Consider the following 12,212-nt stretch of genomic DNA (forward strand, 5'->3'; position numbering starts at 1 on the left):
CTACAGGTGACAAACAAGGTGGAGATCCAAAAGCAGTTAGCACTCATTAAATATCAGCATACAATATATTCATCGCCCCATGTTACATGTAAACTTTATGCCACTGGATGCTTTCTAACAGTCGCGTAGTGATAAACAGAGTCAGAATCTGGACCCCCAGTACGACGATTCCAACTGTCCCGATCAGGCCCTCGTGCTGCTCGATCCAGCGAGAGATTCCCCCCAGACAACCGCCCAGGAAGATCACACTCTGAGCAGTAAACTCATCCAGCAGCTGGGCTCCTAAACCACACTGAGAGTTCCACACTGTGCCATTCTCCAAAGGGTCCACACAGCATGTTGCAGGGACGCCACAGGCCAGCACCCCTGGAGCTGAGCAGTTGTAATATCTGAGGAAAGGAAAAATAATATCCACTGACACTCTCAGCAGCACACAAGCTTTTTCCAATGCATTCCATTACTTTTTTTATAGATAAATCCAAGTTAGTCACCCTCTACTCACATGTTGATCTCCCAGTCACGGTAGTTATCTGCCCCGCAGCACTGCAGATTTGTCTGAATCTCGTCCGTGATGAACCTCAGATCCAGATCATCCTGGTAGCGCACCATGGCAGCTAACATCCCTGACCTCAGGTAGCCGCCAATCTGATCTTGTAGACTGTAGGCTATAATGGCGGTCATCACCTGGGCTGTGATGAGCACCAGCACCGCGGCAGAGAACAGCTTCAGTAAGGAGCAGTTCTCTCTTAAGGCTCCCACGCAGCCTGACAGGCAGAGCATAGTCAGCACGAAGCCCAGAGTCACAAGTATCAGCATTGGGTCGGTGGCGATACTGCCGATCTTCTCCTGAGCAAACGACTCTTTGCTGATGAGGCCCCACATGCCCAGGCCAAGAACCACCAGGCCCAGAACCGTGAACACCAGATTGCATAGGAACAGGAAGTATTTTAGGAAGTAGTCCATCAAAGAATACCTGTGGTAGGGTTGGGTACTTGCAAATGCAGGGCTGTTGGTTTCCTGTCCGTTGTTTGTTTCTGCTTGGTGAAATTCAGTGGTGACATGGTCAAGCTCTGCAGAGTCCTCTTTAGCAGGGCCTGCCTTTGGACACACAGGAGTGCAACTAAATGCCATAGTTTTTGAGAACTACCTCAAACATTTTACTACACAGAGAGGTACTCTTTTGAGGAACTTAACATAACAAAACACAAGTTCCAAAGCGACCCCTTATACCAACTTAATATAACAAAACACAAGTTCAAAAGTGACCCGTACCTTTGGTATGAGTGGACTGGACTCATTCTGCGTAGTGTCCCTCCTCGACCACGGCAAAGGAATCCTTTTCATCAACAAGTATCTCCTCATGTTGTCAGTCACTGGGAGACGATTCTCCCTGTGCTTTTAGCTGGACACAATGCTAAAGTGGAACATAGAGGGGAGCATTCGCTGCAGTACGAACAGAGGAGCATGTGAGCTGAGGTGGAGAAACCATGCAGTGTTTTAGCCTCTGGCTGATTCCCGGCGTGGGATTTCTTCATCATGTGAGAGTCACAGTGAGGAGATTACAGTTATCAGAGCATGTACGAGAGACTCACACACAGTGGGACTCTGGCTAGAACAAGGGACTTTTGATGTGAGGTTTACTCACACAGACCTCTAAGAGGTGTTATGAAAGAAATTGATTGCACTTGATAGTTAAAGAGAAAATGGTGTGTGTATTGAAAAAGAAAAGAAAAATGTACTTTATTGATCATCAAGTCAGGAAAAACAACTTGTAATTTAATATGTGCAGATCAGATTTTTTAGTTCATGATTTAGTACCTGGCCAGCTATAATCTTACCCAGCCTGTCTGTTTGGACCTCAGTTTCTTGACTGATTACTGCTGTGGTTCCCAACTTGGGGGTCCCGGCCCCCACAGGGGTTCTCGAGAGGGGTCATGAGATGATTAATAGGAAAGGAAAGCAGAAACAAGATATAGAACAAGACATAGGCACAGCTGTAATGCACAGGTAAATGCTAACATGCTCACAATGACAATGCTAATATGCTGATGTTTAGCAGGTAGCCTATAATGGTGATCATGTTCATCATTTTAGTTCATCATTCTGGTATTATGGACTGGAATTTATTTTGCCAGTTGGAATATAAGAAGATCAATCAAAGTGTGAAGTTTCCACCAGCCGTCTCCACACAGTTAAGAAAGCCCAGGCTGTCCTGGTGTACGTCCAGAGGATTTAACACTTTTCAGCACAGTGAGCTCATCTTCTTGGTCCATTCATCTCACAGCTGCAGCTTTGATCACAAACAGCACCTTTCTTTTATGGAAATGAGAGAAGGTGATCCAGGCTTGTTAATGTTACATGTTACAGGCTCCTGCTTGGCTATCACTGTGTTTCAGAAGAAACAAAATTCACCATGCAACACTCTCCCACGTAGTGTAGTTATTTTCCTGCTATTCTGTGTTTCCCTATGTTCTGTGTGGAGCCACAAGTCATTCCACAATCTTTTTTGTTAGCTCATTTCTGATCGCTTGTTTGGTCACTGTATTTTTGAAAGTGTTCACCACAAGTTCCTCATGGTGACCACTAGATGGCGATGAACACTAATGATTCTAAATACACTCAGGCCAACTGTCAACTACTCCAGGCCTCATGGCAGATACATCAGATAAAATCAGAATAAAACAGTTAAAAGAGATAACAGTAATAACTCAAAATAATCTAAATAAAATGATAAATGTAATATCAGGACTATTCCCACTGAGGAAAGTGTGTTTGTAGACTATCCACAGAGAATAAATGTGATCATTTCATGAAAATGTTTGATGTCAATTTCTTTTGCGTTCAGTTGAGCAGTTGCTCCATGGCGTGTTTAGCAAAGCTTAGCTCAAACACTGGAGGTAGAAGAAACCAGCAGCCAGCCAGCAACAAGAGAAAAAAACACCTCATTTATGTATGCATTGCATTTTGTAAGCTAGCAGCTAGCCAAGTAAACATGGCAACCTCATCAAATGATGCACCTTTTGGTCCACTTAAGAAGACGATCCGTCGTCAAAATCAGATCAGGGTTGCAGCAGCTCTTTTAAAGTATGAACCGAATCTAAATGATTACATGCCTCGTGTTTTAGGATAATTGTTAAAAGTCAAATTGGTCATCTGCCTCCTTCTATAATCGCTGACAGTCATGTGACTCAGTGGGAAACATGAGAATCCTCACATATATTTCAGTTTAACCGTCCTCCTGATTTTGCTCTGATGAAGTGATCATGAAGTGTAGTGCTGCTGTGAGTCAATAACAAGTAGCACGTGAGAGAGCAAATGTGACGCTGAGTTAAAAAACAGACAGAGAGAGGCCTGGTTATCTCACTCTCTGGCTCTGCAGGTCAGCTGCTGTCATTCTTTCCTCTGGCTGTGCTGGACTGAGCTGCAGGGAGCTGGAAGGAAGTCAGCCTACTGACTGCTGGTGGACTCCAGATGGAGCTATAAGGCTTATTAGTGCTGCCATGAATTTGTTCCATATTAATGTGTATTAACAGAAAAACTAATTATAATTTGTCACACTCATCAGCGACCTTCCAGATAACTTTGTGTGGATAGTTAGTAATATTAATGTGTGTGGTTGGAAGGTTATAATCCCTGTATGCACTGCTCTACAAAGATACACAGTAAGCAGTGGTGGAAAGCAACAGTGTGCATTTACTTGAGGTAGAATATTTCCATCCTATTCTACTTTATTCTTCTAGTTCACTACATTTACCTTAGAAGGGTTTACATTCACAACATCAGCTCATAAAAGATGATGCATTGTTACAGAAATCCAACATATAAAACAAATAAAAAGTAAATTAGCTTTACTTTGACTAGCTACAACCTAAAATGCTGCAAAAATAATCAGCAATCATAATCTAACAATTCACTATAACAGTTGCCTTTCTGCTGCATAACCGATCCTTTTGTATTTTCACTTTGGTAAAGTTTTGACTCGTACTTGGAGTGGATTATTTGTACCTGGAGGTGTTGCTCAGTACTTCTTCCACTGCACATAAAACACATACCTTCTCTCACTGCTCTGCTGCTACTGCACATTTCCACTGATGTAGTGGAAAATAATAAGCGGGGCGAACAATGAACTTCAGTCTGTGATCAAAAGATAAACCATCACCCCCAAAAAAGACTTAAATATCAATTTTGAATCTAGGAAAAAGGGGTGAACATCTAGGAAAGATCATTCCAGATTTACAAACCATCTAATTTACTGTGACTGACAGACTGCTGCTGACAGACCTGATTATGCTGTCAGATAGTTTTTCGTTAACAAATCTTTACAAATCCCACAGTTTCCTTGTTTATACGTATATCTTTTGGGGGGGATTCAGAGAGTATTCATTTTCCACTGTTTGAATGGAATCCAACTCATTCTGTAGTGTTGTCAACACTGAAGATGTATGGTTCAGACAGCATGATGTTCATCCCACTTACAGCGTGCAGTACAGAAGGTTGTCTCCATGGGTTTAAAGTTGGTGCAGATGGCAGGGGCCGTTTGCCCAGTCAGATTCCTTTTCAGCAGTGATGAAAACCTCATGTCATATCTCAATGCTGCAGACATCACCACAGGATGCAGCAGCTTTAATAGTTTTTCAAAACGAATAAGGAGAGCTGATCTGGGATAGATCAGAGATGGAATTTCTTGCGACAAAAGGTATTTCATTTCAGACAAGGACAGGCACTCCTTTTGCCCGGTATTTAAAAAAGAAAAGGAAAATGTGCTTTGGTGATATTTTACTTCTTTTGGGTCCAGCTGCATTTGCCTGTCCAGATTATAGATCGAAGAAAGATGTCTTTGCAATGACACTGAAGACAAATGTGTTGCTTCACCCTCTATCAGCAATGAGATTATTTCTACATAAACTATCTAGACTCATCAAGGGTGGATTAACGTCAAGCTGGAGTAACTCAGACATCAGTTTATTTGAGTTAGGGGTGTTTAGGGGAATCTCTTGGGGGCCATATATGTGTCTCATTACCGTATAACAGCTGTTTTAAAATTGACTATAAGCACTTATCAACAAAGCCGACTTACGTAGGATCTGCTGCAGCCCCAAAGTGAGGAACACAGGTAAATATTCTCTGAAATATTCTATTTTATTAAAATGATTAACACCAGACGATGTGTGTTTTCATTCCCTTATTTTCAGCTTCATCACCCCTGACGGTTAAGGAGACCATTGCTGGCTGGGTCTGTCGTAGCCCAGATGTTGAGCAGATTGTATTACAGTAGGCAGTAAGAATGCTACGCCGGAGCCATACAGCTACATCAAACACCTCTTCTGGATTAGAGCCCATAGGGAGTGCAGTAGATGGAGCATAGATAGGGGATTATCAGGACCTCCCACTCAGGCTCTGTGGGTTATTTATTATTGTAGTAGACACATCAGAGGCAGGAGTGAAAAGCATGTGTATGTGTGTGTGTGTTGCCTTTGAATGCCATCTTATATGTCTGTGAATGCATGCTTTAAAGGACCAGAGTGTGTCGCAGCCCTGCATCACTGAAGTGGGTGGGAGCAGGTGGGGGAACGGCTCCGGGAGATTAGGGAGGCAGTTATAAGAGAGTGCTGCTCAGGTCATGTTTTCTCAGTGTGTCACTGTTGAGGGATCGTACGGCAGAGTGAGCTCTGCCGCTGTGACCTGGAAAGACCCCTGGCACTACTCCACAGAAAGGTATAGTAAAACCCACTGGCAATCCATATGCTGTCTTGGTTTCCTATTATCTTAAATTAAAGAAATACATGAATCATGTGCAGATTCAACTAAATATATTATGTGAAATCCTAATTTTGTCACCAGGTGTCAGAGGTTTTCTTGAAGTAAAAGTGCGTGAAGCATGTGTGCTTACTTACTAAACGTCAGCAGCAGCCACATCTTATATTTCTGTTTTTGTTAGTCAGCAAGATGAGGACAAAGGGGCTTCTGGTCCTCCTCTGCATGGTCTTAACATGCGGAGCTCAGAAATGGAAACAGGAAACCTCACGTTGGGACCCTAAAGGTCGGGGACGATGTGTTGTCACTCTTTCCACAGTCTGTAAATGGTTATCAAACATTTCAAAAGAACTTAAATCAAGATTTTGTTTGTAGAGTTACAGGGTCACAAAGTCCTAATATTGTGTCTGTCTTCAGCAGAACACACCAACGGTAAGACTTGCTCCAATCTGACCCAGGTACTGGACAACTGGAAATTTGCCATTGTAACCCAAGTGAAAGACCTGCTCATCAATGACCACGCGTCTGTCCTGCCTGAATACAACAGGTGGGTCCCACTGGCTTCTGACCGGACTGACTGTAAATTGCAGTGACGGGAGACGAAGAAGCGAGAACAAGAAGAGTAAAAACAGAAAGTGGAAATGTTGTGTAAGAGAGAGGTGAAATGTGCGAGATGAACAACAGTCAGTGACGTCAGTGAACATTTCATTGTTCCTCGCAGTCGTACGAAATTAGGAATTATGTAACTTCCGTTGCTCTGCACGTGACCACTGACCTGTCAGAGCCAGTAATGTGATCCGTGATCGCTCCGGTCCACACGAGGCCGCCTCTGCTTTGCAAATGACCTCACTGGGGAGATTGTGCCAAAAGAATACGGGAAATGTTTCAGCCTTCTGATGAATTGAGTGTTTCTGGCAGATATTACTGCAAGTTACTGACCCTTTCTTGTGGAGATTCGGCTCTGGACCATGATACCAACAGCTAAGTTTGATGTGAACATTCCTGAGTAACCACTTCAGGTGGACTGCAGGCTCAGTGTTCTGCTATTTTTATACTTTTCTTAAGGGACTTCCTTTATGTCTGTTATCCTGATGTTTCCTGCAGATGATGCGGCTGTTCCTGCTTAGCAGCATGTCGTGACTTTCATGAGGACTTGGTTCTCTTCTTGATTATGTGTTGTTTCTATTTTAATGTGACCTTGCAGGGCATAACAGTGCCAAAGCTCTTTGACTGGTCATTTGAATACTGACATCATTTACTTCATTTGTACTTTCCCAAATGTCTCTTCTTGTGTCCAGGATCCAGCCTCTGTCAGACGCTCTGAGAGACCTCTACAGTCAGTTTAACACTCTAAAAGACGAGCTGGGGAGGCTCACCACAAAGTTTGACAGAGTGGAGGCTTTTGTGGACGACCTCAAGGACGGCAGAGTCACTCGGCCTCAGCGGCCCGTGCAGAGGATTCCCCCCAGCGTTGGTCTGAGGTCTCCACTGCGAGCACAGATGAGGGCTCCCGACAGGGGGATTATCACGGGGCCAACACGGATCAGAGCGAGGAAGAGAGGGCCACAGAGACCCTAGACCTCCTGGCTTTTTGTCTTGTATCAATGCTGATGTATCAAACGAGAGTTGATATGTTTATATATTTTTCAGAAGAAGATGATTATTTTATATAATTTTATTGATGAGTGTGACGTGAGAATAGGTCACATAAATATGACAGACTGAGTGAAGCTTGGAGTGGAAAAGATTATGGAACTTTTTACATCTCCGAAAAATGTATTTATCTTTACATTTCTGTATAAAATCATTTTCAACCACGAGGTAGCAGCATTTATCAAATTATCTCGACTGTCATCCTGCTGCTCTGTGTGCATTAACACCTGGACATAAAGTAACATAATGGCTGTAAAGGTAGAAGAATTAAGATATAATACAGTATATAGATTCTATTCACATTGATTAACATTGTATGACCATTGTTTGTATTTGAATTATTAAAAATAGATTAATTTGCAACTTATATTAATCAACATTTGGTACATTGTAAATGGACTACACTCATTTTTCAACCTTAGCAGGACAAAGCACTTTACATTGTGCTACTCATTCACACACACACACACACACACACACACACACACCAGAGGTGGTGGAGCTGCCATAAGGGTCAAGGACACTTCAACATGTGAACAAGAGGAGCCGGGGATCAAACCACCAACGCTGGGATTAATTATATATATATATATATAGTTTTTAAACACACTTTTCATTAAACCCTGTTTCTGATCTATCTGGAAGAATTTTTGAGAGCAGAAACAATTCACCTGTTCATCATTTCCTCGTTCCTCTCTTCCACAACCAAAAAAAAAAAAAGCAATTTTGAAAATATTGTAACAGCACTGTACTAGAAGTCAATTTTTTTAATGTTATTTGGGAGAGCTGCAAGATTCACTCAATACTATGAACACTGAAATGTAGTTAAAAAGAAATAACTGACTACCATGATGGATTTATTAGTGAAAAGCTAGTGGTTTTACCGTGGAGGTTATCAGTACACTAACCAATGCAATAAACCAGACAATTATTTTCATATTTTTAAGTTTTCACCTACACTGACAATAATGGAGATTGAAAAGACTTTACAGAAGATACGAGACAAACCATGCAGATTTATGCAAAGCTCCTCCTCCTGTCAGTCACTCTCAGTTTCAGTGTTGTATTAAATTGCTCCTCCAGCACCTCCTCTCCTCATCCTCCAAACCCTCTAATCTGTCAGCAGTAAGCTCACTTTCCAAGTTACAAGGCCATTCTCAGCACACACTGACAACATGCTGGCGACCCTCTGCACTCTCATCACTGCTCTAACATGTAAGGAGGCTGACTTACTGCAGCTTTGACCTCATGTTGGATTCATCAGTCTGTGTGTTTCTCTTGACTCCATGTCGTCTTGTTGTTTCCAGGTGTGAGTGGTGTGACGGTGGTGACACAGAAGCCTCCTGTTGTGACGCTGAGGAGAGGAGAGACAGCCACCATGGACTGTAACCTGGGGACTGTTACTAACAGTGAAGCTCGCTGGTATAAACAGACTCCTGGAGGAGTTCCTCAGTATGTACTGAGGTTTTATCACAGCTATAGTTCTCCAACCTATGGCTCTGGTTTCTCCTCTCCAAAGTTCACATCTACCCATCAGTCACAATCAGATTATCGATTGATCATCAACAATGTGGAGGAGGGAGACTCAGCAGTCTATTACTGTCAAACATGGGACAGCTCTGCTAATGAGAACGTATCACAGTGATTTACACTGTGACAAAAACCTCCTCACTGAACACTTCTGCTTTTTGAGTCACATCAACTAGTGCTCTCTGTAACGACCCCACATAAGACCTTAAAACTGCCTACAAATCAGTTTACTCAATCTTTTCTTGAAAGACCTCGACCAACAAAACACAGGTTGAACACTGTTACAGGACAAAGACAGCCTGAAGAGTCCACTATAGCATGAGCCATCTTTCTGTTGAATTATATCTTTAACATGATTTATATATTAAATATATATATATATATATATATATATCATCATTATTCTTTCTTTGATAGTTAGATAGACATCACAAAAGCAAAGTGAGCACCGATATACTGTAATTTGTCACAGTGACTGAAATTATTGTTTTAGAAATCAAACACCATTTAAAAATGATACTGAAGTCATCAAAATATTTCTGAGATCGTGACTGTTAGATTTAGTTTTAAAGAGGAACACTGCTCATATTTTAGGTGATGATTTTTAATGTTGTACCTGATTTAAAATGCTTCACTTCTTCAGCCTGTTTGTTATATTGTCAACAACACTAATACATGAATCTGTCACTGTCATGCTGATTTGTATTAATGACTTGATTCCTAATTATCTGATGAATGTCCGTCATGTATTTTCAGGCTCCATCCTCCCTCCTCCTGTCCTGACAGTCTTCCCTCCGTCCAGTGCTGAGCTCCAGTCCAACAAAGCCACTCTGGTCTGTCTGTCCAGTCAGTCTGGGCCTTTTGCAGATGTGAGCTGGTTGGCTGGTGGGAGTCCAGTGAGCAGTGGGATCTCTACCAGCACCGCTGTTCAGCAACCAGACCGCACTTTCCAAATCAGCAGCTATCTGGCCATCCAGACGTCAGACTGGAACATGGATAAGGTTTACACATGTAAAGTGTCGTTGGGCTCCCAGACTTCAGAGAAAAACATCAACAAGTCAGACTGTCCCCCCGAAGAACAGTAGAGCAGCAGAGTGAGCATTTCAGATCTGCTTCTTTACTGTTTGTGCTGTTTGCTCGTTACAAGGTTCACATGTTAGAAGAGATGTGTCCGCATGCTTGTAATAAATGTTGTGACAGTTAGGTGGAGGTGTTGTATCTGCTTTGCAATCGCTGCATTTTTCAAGACTCATCAATAAAAAACTAAAAAAAACTCCGAACAAAAAAAGTGTTTGTATTTATTTGTACTCATGAAAACGTCATTTAAAACGATAATGTTCTATAAAATGTGTCTAAAATGACATATTTCTGTGTAACTCTAACTTGAGTATGTATATTTAAAGTCATAAAGCTTCATTGTTATTAGGTGTTCATTTGCAACAAAAGCACAACAGAGAGATTAACATCGCTTTGCCTGGTTTTAGTTGCTTGCAGCAGTTAAATCAGATGAAATGAGCAAATGAAAGTGAGTCTTCATCCTCCGTCAGTGAAGCATCACCTCTCTACTCCTCCCTCTCTTCCTTCCCAGGATGCACCTGCAGGCCTCCTCTCCTTATTTATAGCTGCATGTAAATGAAGAGGTCAAGTGTCAGCTCTCTGCAAAACCTGAGGGAACTGTCTCTGACTGGAAACACACTGATGGTTTCATTATTAACATTTGATCAATCAGAGACAGTTTACGTTTCATTGATGTGTGCAAACTCCAAATAAATCAAGCAAATATGGCGATTCAAAAACAATATACATACTGATGAATCACAAGTGAACAAAGAAACAAAATCTATGACAATACAACTGCAGGAAGCCTTTTCAGATCATGATGTTGTAATATTTTGGGGTCAGAGACATCGACAATAGTGGAGACTGCAAACCATGCAGATTTATGCAAAGCTCCTCCTCCTGTCAGTCACTCTCAGTTTCAGTGTTGTATTAAATTGCTCCTCCAGCACCTCCTCTCCTCATCCTCCAAACCCTCTAATCTGTCAGCAGTAAGCTCACTTTCCAAGTTACAAGGCCATTCTCAGCACACACTGACAACATGCTGGCGACCCTCTGCACTCTCATCACTGCTCTAACATGTAAGGAGGCTGACTTACTGCAGCTTTGACCTCATGTTGGATTCATCAGTCTGTGTGTTTCTCTTGACTCCATGTCGTCTTGTTGTTTCCAGGTGTGAGTGGTGTGACGGTGGTGACACAGAAGCCTCCTGTTGTGACGCTGAGGAGAGGAGAGACAGCCACCATGGACTGTAACCTGGGGACTGTTACTAACAGTGGAGCTCGCTGGTATAAACAGACTCCTGGAGGAGTTCCTCAGTTTGTTTTATACTTTTATCACAGCAGTAGTTCTCCAAGCTATGGCTCTGGTTTCTCCTCTCCAAAGTTCACATCTACTCATCAGTCACAATCAGATTATCGATTGATCATCAACAATGTGGAGGAGGGAGACTCAGCAGTCTATTACTGTCAAACATGGGACAGCTCTGTTAATGAGAACGTATCACAGTGATTTACACTGTGACAAAAACCTCCTCACTGAACACTTCTGCTTTTTGAGTCTCTGACACATCTGGACAGAGTGTGAAGTCATGAAAGCTCTCTCTCTAACTTCCCTTAAGCTTATAGTTACTGATAGCTGCAATTATAATTATAATTAAGAAGCTAATGTAGCAAAATACCGTCTTGAGTAGATAATCTGATCTGGCTTTTTTAAATTTGGATTTTATTAGCTTAGCTTAGCTTCAATGTACCTTGGTATTCAGTGCCTCTGCATAATTTGTTACAGTGGCAGGAAATTGTCCAACATTTGTTACAGCTGGCTTCTTCTCTCACAACTGATAAAAGAAAATAAAAGCAAAGAACCATGCAAACATGGAGGAATGTCAGTTTTCTGAGTGGCAGGCCCATCAGACCCTGCAGAGATCCAAGATAATACAGTTATTATTAAATGATGAAGCATGGACTCTATATTAGAATAATATGGTATTCAAGGCTGTGTGGTTCACTTCTGCATATTGCAGCAAGTCAAGTTTTTTCCCTTTATTTCATTGATTTCATGATACACACAGGTTATATAGCAGGTTACATTCAGTCAGGCCCGACAGAAGTGTTACAAATATGTTGTTCGTTATTTATACCAAAGTGACACTCAACATTTCTCACAACATTTCCAGACAGAAAAAAATATATGAAAGATTTCTGTTTTTCAAACAATCT

At 41.8% G+C, this 12,212-nt stretch overlaps 3 protein-coding genes across 3 annotated transcripts; 2 read left to right on the top strand and 1 right to left on the bottom strand.

The window, feature by feature from the left end:
• Window positions 1–82: 82 nt before the first annotated feature.
• Window positions 83–1,362, bottom strand: tspan10 (tetraspanin 10). Its single transcript, XM_070923956.1, has 3 exons — window positions 1,273–1,362; window positions 503–1,098; window positions 83–389 (listed from the first exon to the last, which is right to left on the bottom strand). Exons 1-3 carry the CDS (start codon window positions 1,360–1,362, stop codon window positions 83–85), a joined length of 993 nt encoding a protein of 330 aa, XP_070780057.1.
• Window positions 1,363–5,946: 4,584 nt separating this feature from the next.
• Window positions 5,947–7,723, top strand: LOC139299988 (uncharacterized). Its single transcript, XM_070922952.1, has 3 exons — window positions 5,947–6,040; window positions 6,175–6,301; window positions 7,053–7,723. The coding sequence occupies exons 1-3, from the start codon at window positions 5,947–5,949 to the stop codon at window positions 7,330–7,332; spliced, it is 501 nt and encodes a 166-aa protein (XP_070779053.1). The 3' UTR covers window positions 7,333–7,723.
• Window positions 7,724–8,562: 839 nt separating this feature from the next.
• Window positions 8,563–10,183, top strand: LOC139300183 (immunoglobulin lambda-1 light chain-like). The gene is made up of 3 exons (XM_070923193.1): window positions 8,563–8,622; window positions 8,715–9,042; window positions 9,662–10,183. Exons 1-3 carry the CDS (start codon window positions 8,583–8,585, stop codon window positions 10,020–10,022), a joined length of 729 nt encoding a protein of 242 aa, XP_070779294.1. The 5' UTR covers window positions 8,563–8,582; the 3' UTR covers window positions 10,023–10,183.
• The last annotated feature ends 2,029 nt before the right edge of the window (window positions 10,184–12,212 follow it).

Source organism: Enoplosus armatus, chromosome 17 (assembly GCF_043641665.1).
Source record: "Enoplosus armatus isolate fEnoArm2 chromosome 17, fEnoArm2.hap1, whole genome shotgun sequence".
NCBI classification, from domain to species: Eukaryota; Metazoa; Chordata; class Actinopteri; order Centrarchiformes; family Enoplosidae; genus Enoplosus; species Enoplosus armatus.

Bases quoted from the DNA above. Each gene is read 5' to 3' on its own strand.
- tspan10 (XM_070923956.1), bottom strand. From the start codon at position 1,362: ATGAGGAGATACTTGTTGATGAAAAGGATTCCTTTGCCGTGGTCGAGG. The intron at 1,099-1,272 runs GTACGGGTCACT...GTGTGTCCAAAG, and splicing joins CCAGTCCACTCATACCAAAG to GCAGGCCCTGCTAAAGAGGA. The intron at 390-502 runs GTGAGTAGAGGG...TCCTTTCCTCAG, and splicing joins CGTGACTGGGAGATCAACAT to ATATTACAACTGCTCAGCTC.
- LOC139299988 (XM_070922952.1), top strand. From the start codon at position 5,947: ATGAGGACAAAGGGGCTTCTGGTCCTCCTCTGCATGGTCTTAACATGC. The intron at 6,041-6,174 runs GTCGGGGACGAT...TGTCTTCAGCAG, and splicing joins CTCACGTTGGGACCCTAAAG to AACACACCAACGGTAAGACT. The intron at 6,302-7,052 runs GTGGGTCCCACT...TCTTGTGTCCAG, and splicing joins GTCCTGCCTGAATACAACAG to GATCCAGCCTCTGTCAGACG.
- LOC139300183 (XM_070923193.1), top strand. From the start codon at position 8,583: ATGCTGGCGACCCTCTGCACTCTCATCACTGCTCTAACAT. The intron at 8,623-8,714 runs GTAAGGAGGCTG...TGTTGTTTCCAG, and splicing joins TCTCATCACTGCTCTAACAT to GTGTGAGTGGTGTGACGGTG. The intron at 9,043-9,661 runs ATCACAGTGATT...CTTGATTCCTAA, and splicing joins AGCTCTGCTAATGAGAACGT to TTATCTGATGAATGTCCGTC.